The 19,794-nt window shown below is 47.1% G+C and overlaps 1 protein-coding gene across 4 annotated transcripts in view; it reads right to left on the bottom strand.

Annotated features, from left to right (window-relative positions):
* The window catches only part of Vprbp (Vpr (HIV-1) binding protein), a 68,567-nt gene extending 62,495 nt beyond the window's left edge, over positions 1-6,072 (bottom strand). For 2 of the 4 annotated variants that reach the window (XM_013507627.1, XM_005410312.1), the window contains exon 1: positions 5,981-6,072. In XM_013507627.1, coding sequence (XP_013363081.1) covers positions 5,981-6,002 — 22 coding nt within the window. In that variant the 5' untranslated portion in view covers positions 6,003-6,072. Of the gene's footprint in view, positions 1-76; positions 218-5,980 lie in introns of those variants that run through there. The other 2 variants (XM_013507626.1, XM_005410314.2) reach the window with 1 other exon arrangement.
* Between the last annotated feature and the right edge of the window lie 13,722 nt (positions 6,073-19,794).

The raw sequence follows: 19,794 nt of genomic DNA on the forward strand, positions 1-19,794 counted from the left end.
CTCCCGCCCGGCCGGCCGCGCGCCCCTATCCCCTCGCACCCCCCCGGGGAGCCGGGCCCCACCGTCCCCTACTCACCTTCCCGGGCGGCTCCGCCGCTTCCCCTCTGACCCCGCCAGCGGCCACAGTTCACACACACCGCCTCAGGTCCCGCACTCTCCCTCACTCACACACACACAGCGCGACCACAGCTACAGGGCGGCCCATGTATTATACGTCACTCGCGCCCTACGCGCGCGCGCTCGGCCCTTGGCGCGAGGATCGCGAGCAGGGGGCGGGAGAAAGAATTCGAAGCGCCCCGAGGATGCTGGGAAATGAAGTTCGGCATCTAGGGGTGGGGCCGTCAAGTGTTGATTGGGGTATAAGTGCTTCCCCTGCGCGGTGGCTGTCGGGATTTGTAGTTTTCTTTATTAAAAGCGAACCGCTATGTACAGTACTCATTGGCTGCTTCAAAAGGCAAAAGTGAAAAGCGAGAACTTGTTCTTTTTAAAGCCGGCCTTTGCTGCCTAATTCTTTCTCAGAGTTTTATTCTGCCCTGTGTCAGTGGAGAGGTTCTATGTTAATTTCCCGATTGCCATATCATCCCTAGATTATACCAGAGTCAAAGAAAATATTCCTCACAAGCATAGGGGAAATCCCAGCACTCAGTAAACAGAAATCACTAGTTTTTGTCTGTCCAAGACATGACCTGTAGAAACCAATAAATAATTATTAAAAATAGTGTATGTAAGGCAGGAAAAATGAAAATTCAAACACCCGTAGATGAGCCAGACATGGTGGTACAGGCTGTAATCGCAGCTATTGTGTGGCTGAGGCGGGAGGATCACAAGTTTGAGGCCTGCTTGGGCAATTTAGTGAGGCCCTATCTCAAAATAAAATATAAAAAGAGCTGGGGAGATAGTTCAGTGCATGACTCTGAGTTCAATCCACCACCACCCACCGCCACCACAGGAGAAGGCAGAAACAAAGTCGGTCTAGTTCAATGTCTTAATGTAACAGGTGGAAACATGAAGTGCAGAGAGAGTGAGTGACTTGCCTAACATCACACCAACAATGAGCCTCAGAAATCAGAAGACTCTGAATCTGACCTAGAGATCTTTTATGGGGACATGGAAGATAAGCATAACACCACAGTTGAGCAGAATCTCAACAAGCTTGTCAGCTTTCAAAGCCTGGTACAGCTCTTTGTCTCTCTTGGACTCCGGAGCAAATTTCCCTGCACTTCCATGGATCCTCACCAGCAATATTTTCAAATGGGAAATACAAGACACTGCAACTCTACTGCTAATCTGAGATTGCATAGCTGGTCGGAAGCCTGGATGTGGGACTGGAGATTTAGCTCAGCGGCACAGCGCCTGCCTGAGGAGCACAAGGTCCTGAGTTCGATTCCCGGTACCCGAAGAAAAACAAATGAAAAAAAAAAAAAAAAAAAAAACAAAGCCTGGATGCTGGGTCTACTGATTCCATTCTTCAGTGGAGCACACTGTCTTCTGTTCAGAAAGAGTTCCTCCTTCACTTAAATATGTGACTTGGAAGCAGCAGCTGTTCAAGGCACAGATTTTAGAATATAGGGGCTGGAGATTTAGCTCAGCGGCACAGCACCTGCCTGGCAAGCACAAGGTCGTGAGTTCAATTCCCGGTACCGGAAAAAAAAAGAAAAAAAAAATATATATATATATACATATAATGTGTAGTGTCAGTGCTGTCACAGATTTTTCATCTTTCCTCAACCCCTTCTCCTACCACAACACACAGCTGTCTTCTCTATGCCTCTGGAATTTTGGCTATAGCAGTAATGGCCACTACCATTTACTCCTATTTTACAGAAGGCTTGGCTGTGAGCCAAGTGTTTCAGCCTCCTCACTTCTAGTTACCCCTCACTACCACTCCACAGATAGGTATGATTACCAACTTCACAGAGGAGAAATATAAATTCAGAGAGTTGAACCAGAGTGGAGCCCAGGGTTGTGTGTCTAGAGGGTGGGCTCGTAACCTGCCTATCCATTTCCTTCAACAATCTTTCAGGCAACTTGCCTCCATGCCTCCCTGGGCCAGAGTCCAAAATACATAGGGATGGAATGCTGGAAGCTTAGATATCCTCCCCTCTGCCTGTGATCTTGCCATCCCGGTGATGACTTCCTCACTACCTGGAGTCCTGAAAGACAGAAACTTTGTAGGAGCCCAACTCACCAAAGCTCTTGACACTGCCTCAGCCTGTCACCAGATGGCATTGCTCCCCTTTGGAAGCCCAGGATGGGACCCTGGGTTTGTGAAGGGAGTGAGGGGTATCAAGAAAGGGCTTTGGAGAAGCCAGAGCCCAGGAGACTGGAAGCAAAGCAGGAGACATACAGGGCCTGTCCAGCAGCAAATCCTTCAAGAATCTCCACCCTGGTACTCCTGCAGCACTCTATCCCCGCCAACATGCACCAAACACATAGCCACATCCCTACAGGCACCTCCAGACCTCCACCCTGGGAAGATGAAAGGACAGCACCCAGGCTTTCCCCAGGTGTGCTCATTGGCACATGTCACAGGACAGATTACCCACACATGCCAGATACACAGCACACATATATGTGCATTAGGCACCAGTTCTCACAGCCAATATTTTCACAGCTAAGCACACATCAGCACAAAGCCTCAGATCATTCAGGCCCACATACCAAGCGTACTTCTGGCACACTGACTCTGAATCATTAGAAAGCAGTTTCTTGGCCTCTTTGGTAGAGCACCTCTAGACTCTGTCCTGCCCTGTTCTACCTGTTCCTCCCGCCGTGGTGGTGTGCCTGAAAAGAAGTCCCCATGGGAAAGTGGAAGAAATCATGTGTGCAGGGCTCCCCAGCAACAGAGAAAAGGCAAGAGAGGCTCAGCCCTAGTCCCAGTACTAAGCACTACAGTCTTTACCTGTCCCTGTCCCAAACATGCCCACTCCTTGAGGCAGGAAAATCCACAGCACAAAATCCTCCAGAACTCAAGCTTCTTCCTCCTCCACCCGCCTTCTCTATGACATTCTTTTTCCCAGCTCCTCCTCCTAGGTTTTCCTGACCCAAGCGCTTGCCCCAGCCTGTCCTCACCCTGGTACCACCCAACTACTCCTGTGCTTTCTCCTGCAACCCCCTGGGACTGGGAGGTGAGGCTTCTGCCCCACATCCACTCATTCCCTCCCGCTGGCTGTGCAAGACTCCTAACCACAAGTGTCCAGGAGTGTCACAGCAGCCACCAAGAGTAGGATCAGGCCACCAAGTTCAGGGGGCCCCCACCTAGACAAAGAGGAAATCTCAACCATTCACCAGCTGACCGGCCCTTCCTGGTGGTACCAACAGTTCTGCAGAACATGAGTAGAGGGGACACTAGCTCATTCCTCAGGATGTGTGCAAAGTGGCCAGCTCTACCTGAGTATATCCACGTCCACCACTCATTCTACAGAGGAAAATGCTGAGGCTTCACGTGAACAATTTAAATCTCCACTTTGCCTAGTCACTGTTGCAGTCCCCGGAAGTCAGTCCCCACCTCCTGCTCTCATACGTTCAACTTCATAGAGGAGCCAAAGGCCCAGCTGGGAGCTGAGGCAGCAACCTCCATCTCCATCCAGCTGCCATGTACCAAGGCCCAGCCAGACAGGAGCTCCATGAAATATTAGGGTACTTATACTAAAATATATAAATTGTTCATCTCAAACTCAAATTGAACTCACACTGCGTATTTGCTCTGCCAACCCTACCTCTGAGCCTCTGCTCAGCCGCAGGCCCCAAGGATTTCCTTCCTGCGGCCTCCCAGGGACTCACTCTAATGATCAGCAAAATGGTAAGAAGCAAGTCATAGCAGCTGCTTCCAAAGGAGTCCCATTAAAGCTTAGACAAGTCAAAGAATCCAAACTTCTTTACCCAAAAGCTAATGGTGTGAGTGATATCAGACTCAAATCCCCTCTTCTATCCTTTAACTCCATCACTGATGGTTAGGGACCAAAAAAATAGCATCTATCACTCTCTTTGGAAGCATTTGGAAGAACTGATAGCTTACTGGTTGAGTCCAACTATGGAGGCAAGACAGACCTGGATCTTAGTACAACTGCTCCCAGCCAGGTGTGGGTGCACACCTGTAATCTCAGCACTCTGGGAGGCTGAAGCAGGAGGTCCCATGTTCATGTCCCACCTGTGCAACTCAATGGGCCTTGTCTCAAAAAATAAGATGCTAATGGGAATGTAGCTCAATGTGAAGGCCCTGGGTTCAATGCTCAGTACCACACAATAACAAAAACTGGACCTCCCATTTACCAGCTGTTGGACCTCAACCTAGTTATTTCATGTCTCTTCAGCTTCAATTTCCCCTGCTGGAAAAGTATACCTTTTTTTCTGTAGTGGGGATTTGACTCAGGATCTTGCCCATTCTAGGCCAGTGCTCTACCGCTGAGCTACATCCCCAGTCCTATTTTATTTTACCTTAAGACAGGATCTTGCTAAGTTGCCCAGGTTGGCTTCAAACTTGAAATTCTTCTGCCACCATGGCTGGCTTCCCAAACTCATGAGAATTAAATGTAAAGTGCCCAGCTTGGGCCCTGGCCCACAGTAAGTGCTGAGTAAGTGGTAGCTATTACTACTTTGATTGTTCTTGATCTCTCAGTGTTCCCTGGCCCCCACCGAGTTTTTCAAGACATCTTCAATCCTGGTTTCTCTTTGCTCCCATTCCTGCCTGCTGGAGGAGCTCAGATTCTCACATTTAAATGAGAAACAAGATAGATAGATAGATAGATAGATATCTCTTAGGACACATTTTCCAGAAGCACTAGAAAGTAATGAAATTGCCACTTTTGACAACCTGTCCATTCTGTCCCAACAGAGAACCGAAAACTGAGTCAGAGAGTAGAGGCAGGAGGACCTTATCTAGAACAACTCCTGAAGAATCAAGAATGAAGGGTAATCAAAGTCAAGGAGCCACTTTGCCATGAAACCAAACATATCACCCTCCCCAAACCAGCCCATTCATCTTGCCTTCCTCCTGGAATACCTCCTGAATTTGAAATCCTTGCACAAAGCACATTTACTTCCTTTGGCAGGGTTCTCTGGCAGAACAATGAGTGATGTCATAATCAGAGTAGAGGCCAAGTGGGGGGTGTGGTATGCTCTGTTCCACCCTTGCAATGGAAATGCCCTGCACAAAGCAGACACTGTAGCATGAAGAAGGTCAAACTCTGCCCCCCAGGTACCCGTGCACCTGTCTGACACTCCAGCTGTTATCCCCCCGACCCTTGGCCCTGCCTTTCCCAGTGGCCATGCTCCAGTACAGGTTGGAGGTTGGGGGATTGGGTGTAGGGAAGATTTGAAGAAAGCATCCCCAGCTGTTCTGATTTGTTTTGTTTTGTTGAGGCAAATTCTTGTTATATAGTTCAGGCTGGCCCGGAACTCCTGGGAATCCTTCTGCCTCAGTCTCCCAAGTGCTTGAATTATAGATATGTGCCACCACCTCAAGCTTATGCCCTACTTCTTTTGCCTCAGTTTTCTCTGGGAGGAAACAGCAGTAGAATTGACACTGGGGAACAGTCAGTAGTGGCCTTGCTTTCAAGCTCCCAGAAGCCCCTAGAGTTTTGGCAGTTGTCTATTTTGTAGCTACGAGACCTTTCTATACGATTCAAAAATCTCTGGCCTAACCCATTGGAAGGTACTCTGGGGACTGCTGGGGCAAACCCTGATGAACACTCAGGTCAGACAACTTCCCACGCGATCAGTCCTTTCATTTCAGAAGTACCTAGAGTTCAGTGGTTTTGTCTAGTGGGAGGAAGGCGGTCTGACCGTCAGTTCAGGGCTCAGAGTCCCACCACCACCATCACCAGGTGTAATCACCTCCTGCCCCTCCACAAACCTGGCTGCCCTGGGCCTGGACCTCTGAGACATTGCTAGAGATAGCCTGGAGCACCTACTTAGTCCTAGAAGCCAAAGCCATCAAGGAGCGGCGTTTCTATGTGCAGAGGGTGTCCGGGGCTCTTACCATGAGAGAAGCTTTTCCTCATTCTCTTAGAAATGGGGTCCCTCTCTATGAAAAGTCACATGGTGTTCCTGGGGGAGCCCCCTCTGCCCAGATCCTGCTTCACTAGGTCCAAACTTGTCACAAGATAGACTTTTATGAAGTCACAAAGCTGGCTACCTCCACTTAGGGCCAGGGATCAGGACAGTCTGAGGCTAGAGGGCAACAGGACTTGCTGAGAGGGAGAATTTTAGGAGCACACTTTGGACTCCAGAGGGACCCCCTGGGCTAGCCTCAGGCTGTAGGGCTCTGATACCTGGGGATGGGGACCATTTCTCAGTGTCAGTCATTGTCAAAAGCCAAGAACTGCTGAGGCTTGGAGCTGTGGTCCCCAGCTGTGGGTCCCTTGAGACCCTTGGCATGGGGGAAGGACTCTTGCCCCAACTGAGTGCATAGAAGGGCCCTCATCACTGATATTTTTCTTGCGCCATGGACAAGGGAAGATCCCTAAACGAGGACCAGCTCTTCCCCTCAGTGTGGTCCATCTGTGATCAACCATTTGAATATTGTATCTGTTCCCTGGGTAGGCATGTACTACTACATTTTACTACATGGAAAAGCTGACCTGGTGGCCTCGGGGTTTCTCTCCCTGTTGGACATCACAGAGGAAGAATTTTAGAATAAACAGGAGAGTACAGTCCCTCTCTCTCTCTCTTTACCTCTCTCTCTCCCCTCCCATTCTCTAAAGCAGTGAAGGCGAACCTACAGCATGTGTGTTGTTTTTCTTTTAGGACAAAAGATGTTCATATATGAGTTGTTTTTTCTAAACTAAAACCTCAGAATTTAAATTTAATTGCAGTGTTAGCACTTTGTGATAGATAAGTGGGTTTGGGTTGCAGTTTGGGCACTCCTCCCTGCTCTAGGAGCATAGAGTACCATTTCTCAAGACAAACTCAGGGGAGAAAGCAGGAAGGAGAACGTCCCATCCAGCAAGGGTGGAGAGGCTGCCGCGGAAGGTCACAGTTTGCATGTGGGGGAGGGGAGAGAGCCACTTGATAGAAGCCTCCTTAAAAAAAAAAATGAACAGCCGGGCACGGTGGCACACACCTGTAATCTTAGCACTGAGGGAGGCTGAGGCACAAGGATTTCAAGTTCAAGTACTGTCAGGGCAACTTAGTGAGACCCTGTCTCAAAATAAATTTAGAAAGATTAAGGATATAGCCCAATGTTGCAGCATTCCTAGGACCAATAAAACAAAGCACGGAGTGGTGGTGAACACCTGCAAGTTCAAGCCTAGCCCAGGCAACTTAGTGATTTAGAGAGTCCCTGTCTCTAAATAGAACATTTAAAAAGGACTGGGGCTACAACCCGATGGAAAGGCCGTGGGTTCAATCCCCAGTACCAAAAGAAGAAAACTGTGCTTCCAGTTAAGATTCCCAAGAGGTTCTTGCTTTGTATCCAGTTCTGGACCCTGCTAATTTTGTCCTGAAAAGAACACAACACATGGCAGAGATTACAGGCCCTGCCCTCAAGGGCATACAACCTAGGGACTGTGGGCCATGCCAGATGCCTCCTTTACAAAGAAGGCTGCCATTCCAGGAAGCAGTGGGGCAACACAGAACCAGGTGCCAGGAATCCAAGTGCAAGGCCCTACATTTAGCTGAAGTTAAGAATGGGGGTTGGGGGGACTGCGGTCAGTGGCTTACACCCATCATCCCTGCACTTTGAGAGGCTGAGGCAGGAGGATGCAAATACCTGAGCAATTCAGAGAGAACCTGTCTCAGAATAAAAACATTTTTAAACTTGCCATGGTGGCATACACCTGTAATTCCAGCACTCAGGAGGCTGAGGCAGGAGGATCATTGTGAGTTCAATCAAAGACAGCCTGGGCTACAAAGTGAGTTCAAGACCAGCCTGAAATGCATAGTGCGACTCTGTCTCAAACAGACAAAAAAAAAATTTTTTTTAATGGGCTAGGGATGTAGCTCAGTGGTAGAGCACTTGCCTAATAAACAACGAATGTGAGTTCTATCTCCCAAAGAGGAGGAGGAAGAGGAGGCAGATGCCAGCCATCCTGCTGGCCAGCAGGATTTTAAAATGTCTTTAGAAGCTCTTATCTAAGGTGACCAGTTGACCCCTGAGGCAGAGGGTGAGTTCAGCGTGTCTAGCCAGTAGGTTGTTTGTCTCCAGTCTCCTGTGATGTTCCTAATACACCAGAGAGGTTTCATTACCTCCGCCCCAAGGGTGCGGCCTCCTCCAGGCTGATAATTACATAAGAAGCCGCTCTGCACCTAAAGCTAGGGCCTGAAGCTAGTAAAAAGGACTAAGGACAGAGAAGACAGACCTGCCTGGTTTTCCATAGAAGCCTTTTTTCTACTCTGACTTTTTAAAAAAGTCCCTGAACATGGATTACTTTGATAAAAATAGAGTTCCATTGAAAAGTAAAATTATACATGTCGTTACACACTTGTCAAAACTCACAGCAAGTACAATAGAAGAATGAACCCTAATGTAGACTGTGGACTTTGTTACATTAGTGCTGTGTCAATGTCGGTTCAGTGATTGCAACAAATCGAAAGGTGCTGGGGGTGCAGCTCGCGGTTGCCCAGGGTAGCAAGTGCCATGTCCTGGGTTTACTCCCCAGCACTGAAAACAAAATTTTTTTAACAGGGTAACAAAATACCAATCTGGTGTGGGATGCTGATCATGGGGCCGCCTCCGTATGGGCGTATTGGAACACTTTACCTTCTGGCCAGTTCTGCTGTGAGTTTAAAATTGTTCTGAAAAATAGCCTATTTATAAATAGAATCAAACACACCTCACTTCATGGAGTTTGCAAGGACTGCATGAACTGAGAAATAAAAGGGCTATCCTGGCCCAGGTGAGTTTTGTTGTTTTTTCTTTTTAAGAGAGTCTCACCACATTGCCCAGATTGTCCTCAGACTCCTGGGCTGGAGCAATTCCTCCGCCTCTGCCTCCTTAGTAGCTGGAATGACAGGTTATGTGTCAATGCACCTGGCTGGCTTTTTGTTTTATTGCCCTCTCTGCACTGTGGTCCCCTCAGCTGCCACCCACAGGAGGGACACAGTGGGAATCTGCCCCTCCCACCCTTTATCTCAGTATGCTGAAGCATCAGAGGCTTTGTCACCAGCTCTTCCACATGGCTTAACTTGTAATACTGCAAGCCAAGCCTCTGGTGACAATGACTGATTTTTGTTAGGGCCAGAATTTTGCACTCAGCCCAGACACCTGACAGGCCCTGAACACCTACTCTATGCCAGGTCCCACATTCACCCCTCAAAGTGTTCTCGCAACAGGCCTGTGACATAGAGATCATGCTCCATCATAACAGGTGAGTAAACTGGGGTCGTGAGAAGTTAACATCAGAGGCCATTCAGTCACAAGGACAGTGCATGTATCCAGGCTGGCCTTGAACTTGAGGTGATCCTCCTGACTCAGCCTCCCGAGTGCTGGGATTACAGGCATGCACCACAATGCCCAGCTCACACACTCGGGAGGCTGAGGCAGGAGGTTTGCTGAGAGTTCAAGGCCAGCTTTGGCAGCATAGTGAGTTCAAGATCAGCCTGAACTGCATAGCAAGACCCTGTCTCAAAAAACCCAAAATAATAATAATAATGTTAAGTCCCCAGTGGTAGTATCTGTAACCTCACATCCAACTGTGAAAACATTTTTCTGGACTCCAGGAGTCCTCCCCTCTTCTCTCCCATCAGACACTGGGGTTGGAACTCAGAGCTACACACATCTTAGGCCTCAACTCTATCACTGAGTTACAACTCTAATTTCCTCCTATTTCTCCTTCCTCTTATATATTTTTAAATTTTGAAATGGGATCTCACTAAATTTCCCAGCCTGGCTTTGAACTTGCAATTCTCCTGCCTTAGCCTCAGTTGAAATCACTGGTGTGTATCATTACAACCGGCTGCTACAGTGCTTAACTCTTACAGCTCTTTACCTTCTTTTGAATCCTATCCACATTAGACTGTCAAGACACATCAAAGTCTGTACACATTTTCAGTGTCTTCACAGATGCCTGCAACTCAAAGACCTTAGTTTGTACATTTTGGTGACAAAGGATTTAAAATTCTCAATGGTCCCTGAAAGGTAGGGGAAGCAGTAGGCCGTATGTTAACTCATCATGTGCTGAGCCAGGTGTGGGTGCACAGCTGTAGTCCTAGCACTCAGGAAGCTGACGCAAGAGTCGCTACAAGTTTGAAGCCAGCCTTCGGTACACAGTAAGTTCAGGTCCAACCTGAACTACATAGCCAGACCCTGTCTCAAAAACAAATAAAAATTGTGCTGAATCAGTGAGAACCCCTCAACCTTAAGGTTAGGCTGGGTCTTGACCACTGGCATTTTTTCTTTATGTGTATGTGAGCGTGTTTTGAGACAGGGTCTTGCTGTGTAGTCTGGCTTTGAACTCACTGTGTAGACCAAGCTGGCCTCACACTCACAATTCTCCTGCTTCAGCCTCCCCAGTACTTGTATTATAGGTATGCATTACCGTGCTCAGCTTTAGGATCCATTTAATTTGTAAATTACATATTTTCAATGTGACTTACAAGCTCTTGTGTAATCTAGGCCCTGATTACATTTCATGGCCTCTTTTCTTTGCATCTTATTCATACAGATCCACCTCCTGGCTTTTGTCTATCCTGCTACCCTTCTTTAGATTCCTTTTCTCCATCTTCTTCCCAGTCCCAACTCCAATCCTGGGCTTGATCTGCCTGGTGCTTCTTATCTTTTCACACTACTCTAGGTTGGGAGCCTTCCTGGCAACTCCTGCTTCAGTTGGGGTCGTTGTGACGATATCTAAAATCTCCTTTAAAGGCAGGCATGGTGGCACATGCCTGTAACCTCAGCACTTTTGGAGGCTGAAGCAGGAGGACTGTAAGTTCAAGCTCAGCCTTGGCAACTTATCAAGAGCCTGTCTCAAAAATAAGATCAAGTAAAATAAAAGGTGGGTGAAAGTTCAGTGCAAAGGCCTGAAGTTCAACCCCTAGTACCGAATCAACAACAGCAAAAATGAAAGTTCCTTTAAGCAAAATAAGGCAGTGACTGTAAACAGAGATGGGACATTTTTTGGACTCCAGAGGTGGGAATCCTAACCTTTCCCTCCTTCCCTGTCTCTGGGACTCTCAGCCTAATTGACCTCTGCCTGGTTGCTTCAAAGCTCTCTCCACCTTTGAAACTTGATGGTAAATATATGGGATACAAAATTCAACTGGCCCACCTGCAATCGGATATTCTCCCTGGGCCAATTAGCTAGTGGTGGAAACTAAGACACATAACACCATGGAAGTTTCCAAGCCTCACTCCGGGGTGGGTGGGCATTTTACAAAGGGGAGAATGGGCTAAAAAGACCCCAAAGGTATCTTCTGCAGCTCCTTCAGGGAATATTTACATTGTGCTTAAACCTTATAGTGGTGTAACTACTACCAATTTAACACCTGCTACTGGTCTCCTTCCTCAGTGGATGTAGCTCTTAGAACAGAGGCCAGGTTGTATAACTGTCCTCAGGAACAAAACAGAATTGCCCAGTGAATATTTGTGGGATAAGGCATCAGGAAAGGTCGGAAGAAAAACTGGCCTTCAGGTTCACGGAGGTATCACAGAGAAGGTGACACTGGGGCTGGGCATTATAGAGGAGTGGTTTACTAGCTGGCAGGAGAGGTGTATCAGAGGGAAATGTGGCCAGGCATGGTGGTGTACACCTGTAATTCCAGCACTTGGAGGCTCAGGCAGGAGGATTACTGTGCATTTGAGGCCAGCCTGGGCTGCATAAGCCAGTTCAAGGCCAGCCTGCATGACATAGTGAGACCCTGTCTCAAGAAAAAAAGGGAAACGTGGCCCTTTCTTCTGAGTTGGGCTAATCACACATTACATAGCAGCTATGATTAACAGCACATTCGGTGACTATTCTGGGTGTACAGTAGAGATGGGTAAAGCGCAGTCAAACAGCCTTAACAGTACTAAGAGTTACTGAACCAAGCGTTTCCTCTCCTGACTCCTGCTGAGGTCCTGTCTCGCAGGAGTTAAGGCTGTGCTGTAATTGTGTTTGTATGCCTCTCTCACCCAGGAGCCTCAGGGACTGTGTAGGTTCTGTCTTTGTCTAACAAACCCTCAGGGTCTGTTGAATAAAACTGAACCTCTTGAGGCACATGAGTGGGCAGATGCAGCCCTCACATTCTCCACAACACATGTTCATTTACTCCAGCCCTGCACCAGACTTGTGGTTACTGAGACTGCCTGACTTGGTTCCATTTGGAGCAATCAGACACAAATCCCTAGGAATGAGATTGTTGCAGGGGGTGGGGGGATTCTATAACCAAAATAATGGCAAAAGTCCAGCCTGAGTCTGGGGAACCCCAGCCAATCTTATGTAGAGGTCAGACCTTGGCCAGACTATGACAGGATTGATTTAAAAGTTTGAACAGAGCCAGGTGGGCTAGTACACTCCTGTAATCCCAGCACTTGGGAGGCTGAGGCAGGAAGACTGTTGCAAGTTCAAGACCAGCCTGGGCTACAAAGTGAGCTCAAGGCCAGCCTGAACTGCGTAGGGAGACCTTGTCTCAAAAAGACATTAAAAAAAAAAAAAAAAAAGAAAGAAAATGTAATACAAAATGGAGTACTACTCTGCTATAAAGAAGGATAAATGAGTAATTTGTGGGAAAATGGTTGCACCTCAAGACAATAATGTTAAGTGAAATAAATCAGACATATGAGCTTGCATATCTTGTCGTTATATAAGAAACGCAAAGTTTAAATACCATAAATCAGAGAGCAAAATAAAACATAGATAATAGGAAATAGGGAGATAGGTTTTTTCTGATAGGAAGGGGACCAAGAGATGGAGTGAGGGCCAGGGGAAGGGCGTGTAAAAGAATGAAAATGTGTCATACGCATGTTACATACATACATGCCCACAGTGAAAGTGATCATTATGTACAGCAAACATGTGCTAATAGAAAGAAACATGAAAAAAACTGAGTTCCTCAGCCAAATTAAACCTCTCTTCCTTAAAAAAATTCTGAGGCAAATCTATATAACATAATATTAATCACTTTTTGTGGTACTGGAAAATGAACTCACTGCCTTAGCACTGAGCTGCATCCCCAGGCCTTTTTCATTTTTATTTTGAGCCAGGATTATTGTAAGCTTCTAAATTGCCCAAGCTGGACTTAAACTTGTAACCCTCCTGCCTCAGCCTGTCAGAGTGCTCAAATTACAGGCATGAAGTTTTAACCACTTTGACCCCTAAGTTTTTCCTCCCCTTTTGTGGAACTAGGAAGAGAACCCAGGGACTCCCACGTGCTAGGCAGGCATTCTACTGCTGAGCCTCCTCTAGAGCCTTTTATTTTATTTTGAAACAGAGTCTCACTATATTGGCCAGGGTGACCTTGAACTTGTGATCCTCCTGCTTCAACCTTCTGAATAGTAGGTATTATAAGCATGTGGCCCCACATCTCCTAAAATTAACAACTTTAAGTGGTGTTCAGCCCATTCACAATGTTACGCAACCACTACTTCTGCCTAGTTTCAAAATATTTTCATCTCCCTAAAATAAAATTCAAGACCCTTTAAGCAATCACTCCCTCTCTGTTACTAACTAGCATGGCTCTTAGCCACAAGAAAGATAGAAATCAGATGTCAGCAGGTTTTTGAGTCTGCTGACAGCAATCACCCTTACGTGCACACTTCTTCAAGGGTCTCTAAAGGGGAGCGAGCACGCACCTGCTTCTAAGGTGCTACCAACTGGGTAAGGGCTCTGGCTCAGTTCACGCAGAGGTCACCAACTGGCTGGGCGTGATGATGCCTGCTTGTCACCCCAGCACAGGAAGGCTGAGTGAGGCAGGAGGTTAAAGGTCAGGGCCAGCCTGGCCTCCATATTGACCTTGAAGCCAAAGTCAGTATGGGAGGAGAAGGGAAGGGAGGGGAGAGGAGAGAAGGCTGAAAACTGGCACCATTTGGTTTTTGGTGTTAATGACCCCGGGCATTGAAAGCCAGCGATAACCAGGACTTTTAGTGTCAAGAGCCCTCCAGAGACAATCAAGGATCTTTCTCGCCAAGGGAAACGGGGCTTCCCGGAAAGTCTCCCTTGGTCCTCACCGCTCTCGACTGCTAGCAGTTTCTGGTGTTGCCAGCTGATTGCTGACCACTTCCAGGAGCAGCAGCCTTTAGTGTGACCAGCTCTTAGGGTACCAGCTCAGCTTGCTGTCCTCGAGATACAAATCAGAAGTAGACAAAGCTATGCCACCTCACAGGAGGATCACTGCCTGCTCAAGGGCAGCCTAGGCTGCATAGTGACTTCAGGGCCAGCCCGGAATACACAGGACAACCTGTCTCAAAAAAAAAAAAAAAAAAAAAGCAACATATGAAGGTGCACACCTGCAATCCCACCACCAGGCAGGAGGATCGCTGTGAGTTAGAGGCCAGCCTGGGCTACACAGCAAGACCCTAGCTCAAAAATGAAAAATAAAAAGGATTATTTCGTCTCAGCGAGACTTCACAGGGCTTTGCTGCTGCATAAGCATGAACAGCACACAGAGAGGCTGCACAGAAGGGACAACAGGCGGACACTGGGGGACGGGGCAGGAAGACAGCAAGTTCAAGCCTAGCATGGGTGTCTTAGTTATTCTCTCGCTGCTGAGACACAATACCTGACACCCACAAGCTAAAGGAGTAAAGGTTTACTCAGCTCACAGTTTGTAGAGGTTTCAGTCCATAGTGCGCTGGCTCCAAGGCAGGGCAGCGTGGAAAAGGGGCGTCACAGAGGAGAAGCAGTCTATGGTGTGGTGGGCAAGAAGCAGCAAGGAGTAAATCAGCAGTGAGGCAAGCCTCCCTTTCCCTTTTATCCCATCCAGGCTACAAACCTTTTGGGTGGTGCTAACCACACCCAGGGTCGGCCTTCCCATTATCCAGGCCCAGAACTATGATAACCCACTTAGTGGACTCATCCAGCACCACACGTCCTTAATCCCAGTATCACACATCCAGATCCAGCCAGCTCCAGCAAACCCCACTTACGAGTGTATGAGGCTTTGGGGGGACGTCTAGATATAAGTCATAACAATGAGCAATTTAGTGAGAGCCCTATCTCAGTATAAAAGAAAAAGGTTGGGGAAGTAGGTCAGTGTGAAGGCCCTGGGCTCATTCCCCAGTACTGAAACACACAGTGGTCTCCTTCTTGCACCGTGTCTAACTTTCTGTCTGGTCATGAGTAGAGGAAGTGCTGCTCTCAGACCTAACTGAGTTGGGGTACAGAGGAGTGGGAGCCTCCAGAGGTGCTGCAGAGCACAGTCTTCTGGGGCAGGTCTAAATTCGAAGCTTGAGGCAGCCAAGGCAAAGATCTCCCAGATCACTCACGGGATGCGGATGAGCTCTGCAGTCTGCAAGGTGCTGGGGACAGCTCTGACAAAGAAACAAAGAGTATCACTTCGGGAGTGCGAGGCCCTTGACCTGTCTTAAGTCTCCTCCTTCAGCCCCTGGAAATCCCTGAGAGTCTACTTTCACTCACTCTCTCTCTCTCTCTCTCTCTCTCTCTCTCTCTCTCTCTCTCTCTCTCTGGATTTAGCCATTCTGGGTATTTCATATAAGTGGAATGTTGTACGTGACCTTTGGTTTCTGGCTTCTTTGACTAAGCATGTTGGGGTGTGTGTGTGTGTGTGTGTGTGTGTGTGTGTGTGTATGCGCACATACTCATGTGTGCAGTACTGAGGACTAAACCCAGGGCCCTGCATGGGCTAGGCTAACATTCTAGCACTCAGCTATATCCCATTGCCACTTGGGAGGTTGCTGCAGAAGATACTCAAGGCCTGGGTATCTAGCATGGCCTTGTGGCAAAACAAAAAAACAGTTGGTGCTGTAGCTGAGTGGTAGAGCACTTGTCTAGCACGTGTGGGCTCTGGGTGCAATCTGTCTGTCTGTCTGTCTCTCTCTGTACTTGGGATTGAACTCAGGGCTTTCATGTTAAGCTACATTCACAACCCTTTTCCTAATTTTTAATTTTGAGAGAGGGCCTTTTTAAATCACTAAGTTGCCCAAGCTGGGCTCAAACTCATGGCCCTCCTGCCTCAGCCTCCCAGAGTGCTGAGAGTACTGTTTGCACCATCACGCTCTGCCAGCATTTTGCTGTTGTTGTTTGTTTTATGTTGCTGGGGTGCAGGGCCGGGCACATGCTGGGTGAGTCCTCTTCCCTGAGCCACATCTGAGTGTTGTGGTTTAGAGGTCAGTCTCCTCCGAAGCCTCGCATGTTTGGAAGGAGATTGGTGCGCGGGAGCACTATCGCTTCTCTGCTGTGGTGGGGCTGCTTGGAAGGGGCGGCCACCCTGAGTGTGACCCGAAGGGTGTATCTCTCTTCCAGGCTCCGCTCTTTACTGATCTAGCCTGCCATGACGTAAGCAACTTTTCCTCCTCCATGCCCATCTGCCATGCCACCCTGCCTTGGAGCCAGCTGACTACAAAATGAAATCTTGGCAAACTATAAGCCAAAATAACACATCACTGATTTAAACTGCGGGTGTCAAGCATTTTGTCCAGGAGTTGAAGAAAGTGACGAAAACACTGAGGCCTTCTATATTGTTTCAGAAGTGTGAACATGTTGCCAGGCATGATTACACACCTGTAATCCCAGCATTCAGGAGGCTGAGGCAGGAGAATTTCTGTGAGTTTGAGGCTAGCCTAAACTGCTTCACAAGGCTCTGTGTCAAATAAATAAATAAATAAATAAAAAATGTTTGACTGTGTCAATCCTGGGGTTGTGGCATGTGTGATAGTCTTAGCACTCCAAGAGGCTAAAGAACGAAGATTGAGAGTTTGAGCCCAGGCTGGGCAACTAACAAAACTTTCCCTCAAAATAATAACAAAAAACAAAAAAGGACTGGGGATATAGCTCAGTGCATCATGCCTGCCACTTAATTCATTTTTTATGGCTAAATAATATTTCATCATGTGAATAGACCAGATTTAGTTTATACATTTATCTGTTAATGGATTATTTATTTCTACCTTTTAGTGAATAATGCTGGTTTATTTCTACCTTTTAGTGAATAATGCTGCAATAAATATTGGTATACAAGTATCTGTCTGAATATCTGTTTTCATTTTTTTTTTTGGCTTATATCTAGAAGTAAAATTGCTAGGACGTATAGTAACTTTATGTTTAATTTTTGGAGGAACTGCCAAACTGTCTTCCACAGTGGATGTACCATTTTACATTCCCATCATCAACATACAAAGGTTCCAATTTCTCCACATGCACATTTATGATTTCTGTTGCTTTTACAGCTGCTTGTAGTCAGCCTAGCAGGTCTGGAGTGGTGTCTTATTGTAGTCATGCTTGATATCCCTTAATGACTAATAATGTTGGATTTTTTTGTATTTATCAGGATTACTTTGTATTTATTAGTATTTTTTTGTACTTATTTATGAGACAGGGGGGTTCAAGTCCCTCAAGTCTCTCAAGCCTCTCCTGGATAATTTAGCAAGACTGTTTTTGAAAATAAAAATAAATAAACAAATAAAGAGGGCTGGAGATATAGCTCAGTGTGAAGATGCAGGTTCAATCCCAGTATAGCATCAGTGAGTCAATCAATCAGTCAATCCCAGCTGGCTGTAGTGCTAATACCACTGCTGTGGAAGGCTGGGACAGAATTATCACAAGTTTGAGCTCAGTCTGAGCAATCTAAGGACTTAGCAAGACCCTGTCTCAAAATAAAAAATAAAAAAGGGCTGGGGAATGTAGCTCAGTGGGAAGGTCCTGGACTCAATCCCCAGTATGTACAAATAAATAAGTAAATATATGAATGCCTATTCTTCCCCCCATGAAGCAGTTAGAGTATCAACTCTAACTGCATATGCCCCAGGGATTTCTGGGCAGGTCTGTGTGGGTCCTGGAGGCACAGCCTTGGATCTATGTGTGGTCCCTTACCACTTCCTCCCAGCCACTCTTCCCTGCTCTGTTTTCAGGCTTCCACGGACTGAGCAGGTTTGCTGTGCTGTGTCTTATGCCATGATATTTGTGCCTTGGAGCCAGCAGTTCATGGTGGGAAACTATGAGACACTAAACCTCCCCTCCTTTCAGTTGTGGCATCGGTATTACACCACGGCAACAAGAAAGTCAACTGATACCACTCTGTTTTCTGTTTCTGTGACAATGAGTGTTCTAGGGACTTCTGATAGTGGAATCATACAATATTTGTCATGTGTATATGATTCAGTTCTCTTGGCATGTCTTTAAGACTGAGCATGTATACGTCAGCTTTTCCTGACCTTTAAAGGTGGCGTGAAAAAAAGGGCCGAGTATGACTTGGGTACAGTGGCATCTTGTGATCCCAGCACTGGGGAGGCTATGACAGAAAGATTGAGAATTAGGGCAAGAGTTGGAGGCCAGACTTGGCTATACAGTGAGATGCTATCTCAAAAAAAAAATTGGCTAAATAATATTCCATGTTGTATATATACCATATTGTTGTAGTCTGGGGCTTACAAAGGGAAACAATACAGGACACATAATTTATAGAATTATTTTTAATAGTCACCCAAAGAGTCATATACAAACAGAGTGTGGGAAACCTGCCCACGCACTAAAGACCAAAGAATCCAGCTGAGGACCTGGATCCCACAGTAGTGTCCTCCGTGAGTCCAACTGAAGACCTAGAGCCCATAACAATGCCTCCCATGAATCCAACTGGAGCCCAAGAGTCTGCGATAATGCCTCATGTAGCCCTGTTTTACGGATCTGTGCTGGGAAGGCCCAAAGGTCAGTGGTGGAATCTACAAAGTCTGTGCTAGCAGGATGAAGGATCTGTGCTAGCAGGCTAAGGGATCTGCACTGGAGCCAGAAAGTGATGCTCAAAATAAGAACCAGAGCTCCCCCGAAACATACCACAGCCATCCTCAGCAACAACTAGGTCCTGAGCTCCACCAATGATAACAGCTGAGCTCCTATCAGGAAAGCCAGCAGAGCAAACTTCTCTAGGAGACTGAGCATTGCACTACCTTCCCCTCTGGAGCCAGGAAGCAATGCTCAAAGCAAAGACTAGAGCTCCCCCAAAATGAACCGTAGCCATTCCCAGTGACACCAAGGTCCCGAGCTCCTTGAGTGATGAGAACAGCTGGGTTCATCAGGAAAGCCAGCATGACAAGGTCCTCCAAGAGAACCATCAACAGCCCCAGGAAAACCAGCAGCTCCAACAGCTCCTGACAACTTCTACTAGCTCCCAGTAGCCTCTTATGCTACTGGCAACAATCCTCAGGTGGCCTCCCACACCCAGAATCACCCTGGTTCAGTTCAGTTGGGTGTTACAGGTTGACCACCAGTTGTCAACCCACCACACACATTTTGTTCATCTATTTATCTGTTAATGAACACTTGGATTGCTTCCATCTTGTGGCTAATGTGAACGATGTTGCTATGAACATAGGTCTACAAATATCTGTTCAAATGCTTGCTTTTAAGTCTCTCACATATGTGTTTGTTATGGTTTGTGTCTGGGTGTCCCCCCAAAGCCACATGCAGCAATGGGGCAGGTTTTTAGAGTTTTGATTCATGGTTGTGAGTGCTACACTGCCCTGGGGAGGACAGTTTGCATATGTAAGGGAGAGGAAGAGGCTGCTTGCCGCCACTCCTCCATTTTGATCTTGTTGCCTTCTGCCACCATGATCTGTTGCCCTCTGCCATGTGCTGCTCTGCCTTGGAGCCAGCCGAGTATGGACTGAAACCTCCATGAACTGTAAGCTAAATAAACCTTTCCTTCCTTCATTTTAGGCGCTGGGTATTTTGTCTCAGCAATGAGAAAAGAGTAACCAATACAATACTC

The sequence above is a fragment of the Chinchilla lanigera genome, unplaced genomic scaffold, assembly GCF_000276665.1.
Source record: "Chinchilla lanigera isolate Chin_1 unplaced genomic scaffold, ChiLan1.0 scaffold00131, whole genome shotgun sequence".
Taxonomy (NCBI): Eukaryota; Metazoa; Chordata; class Mammalia; order Rodentia; family Chinchillidae; genus Chinchilla; species Chinchilla lanigera.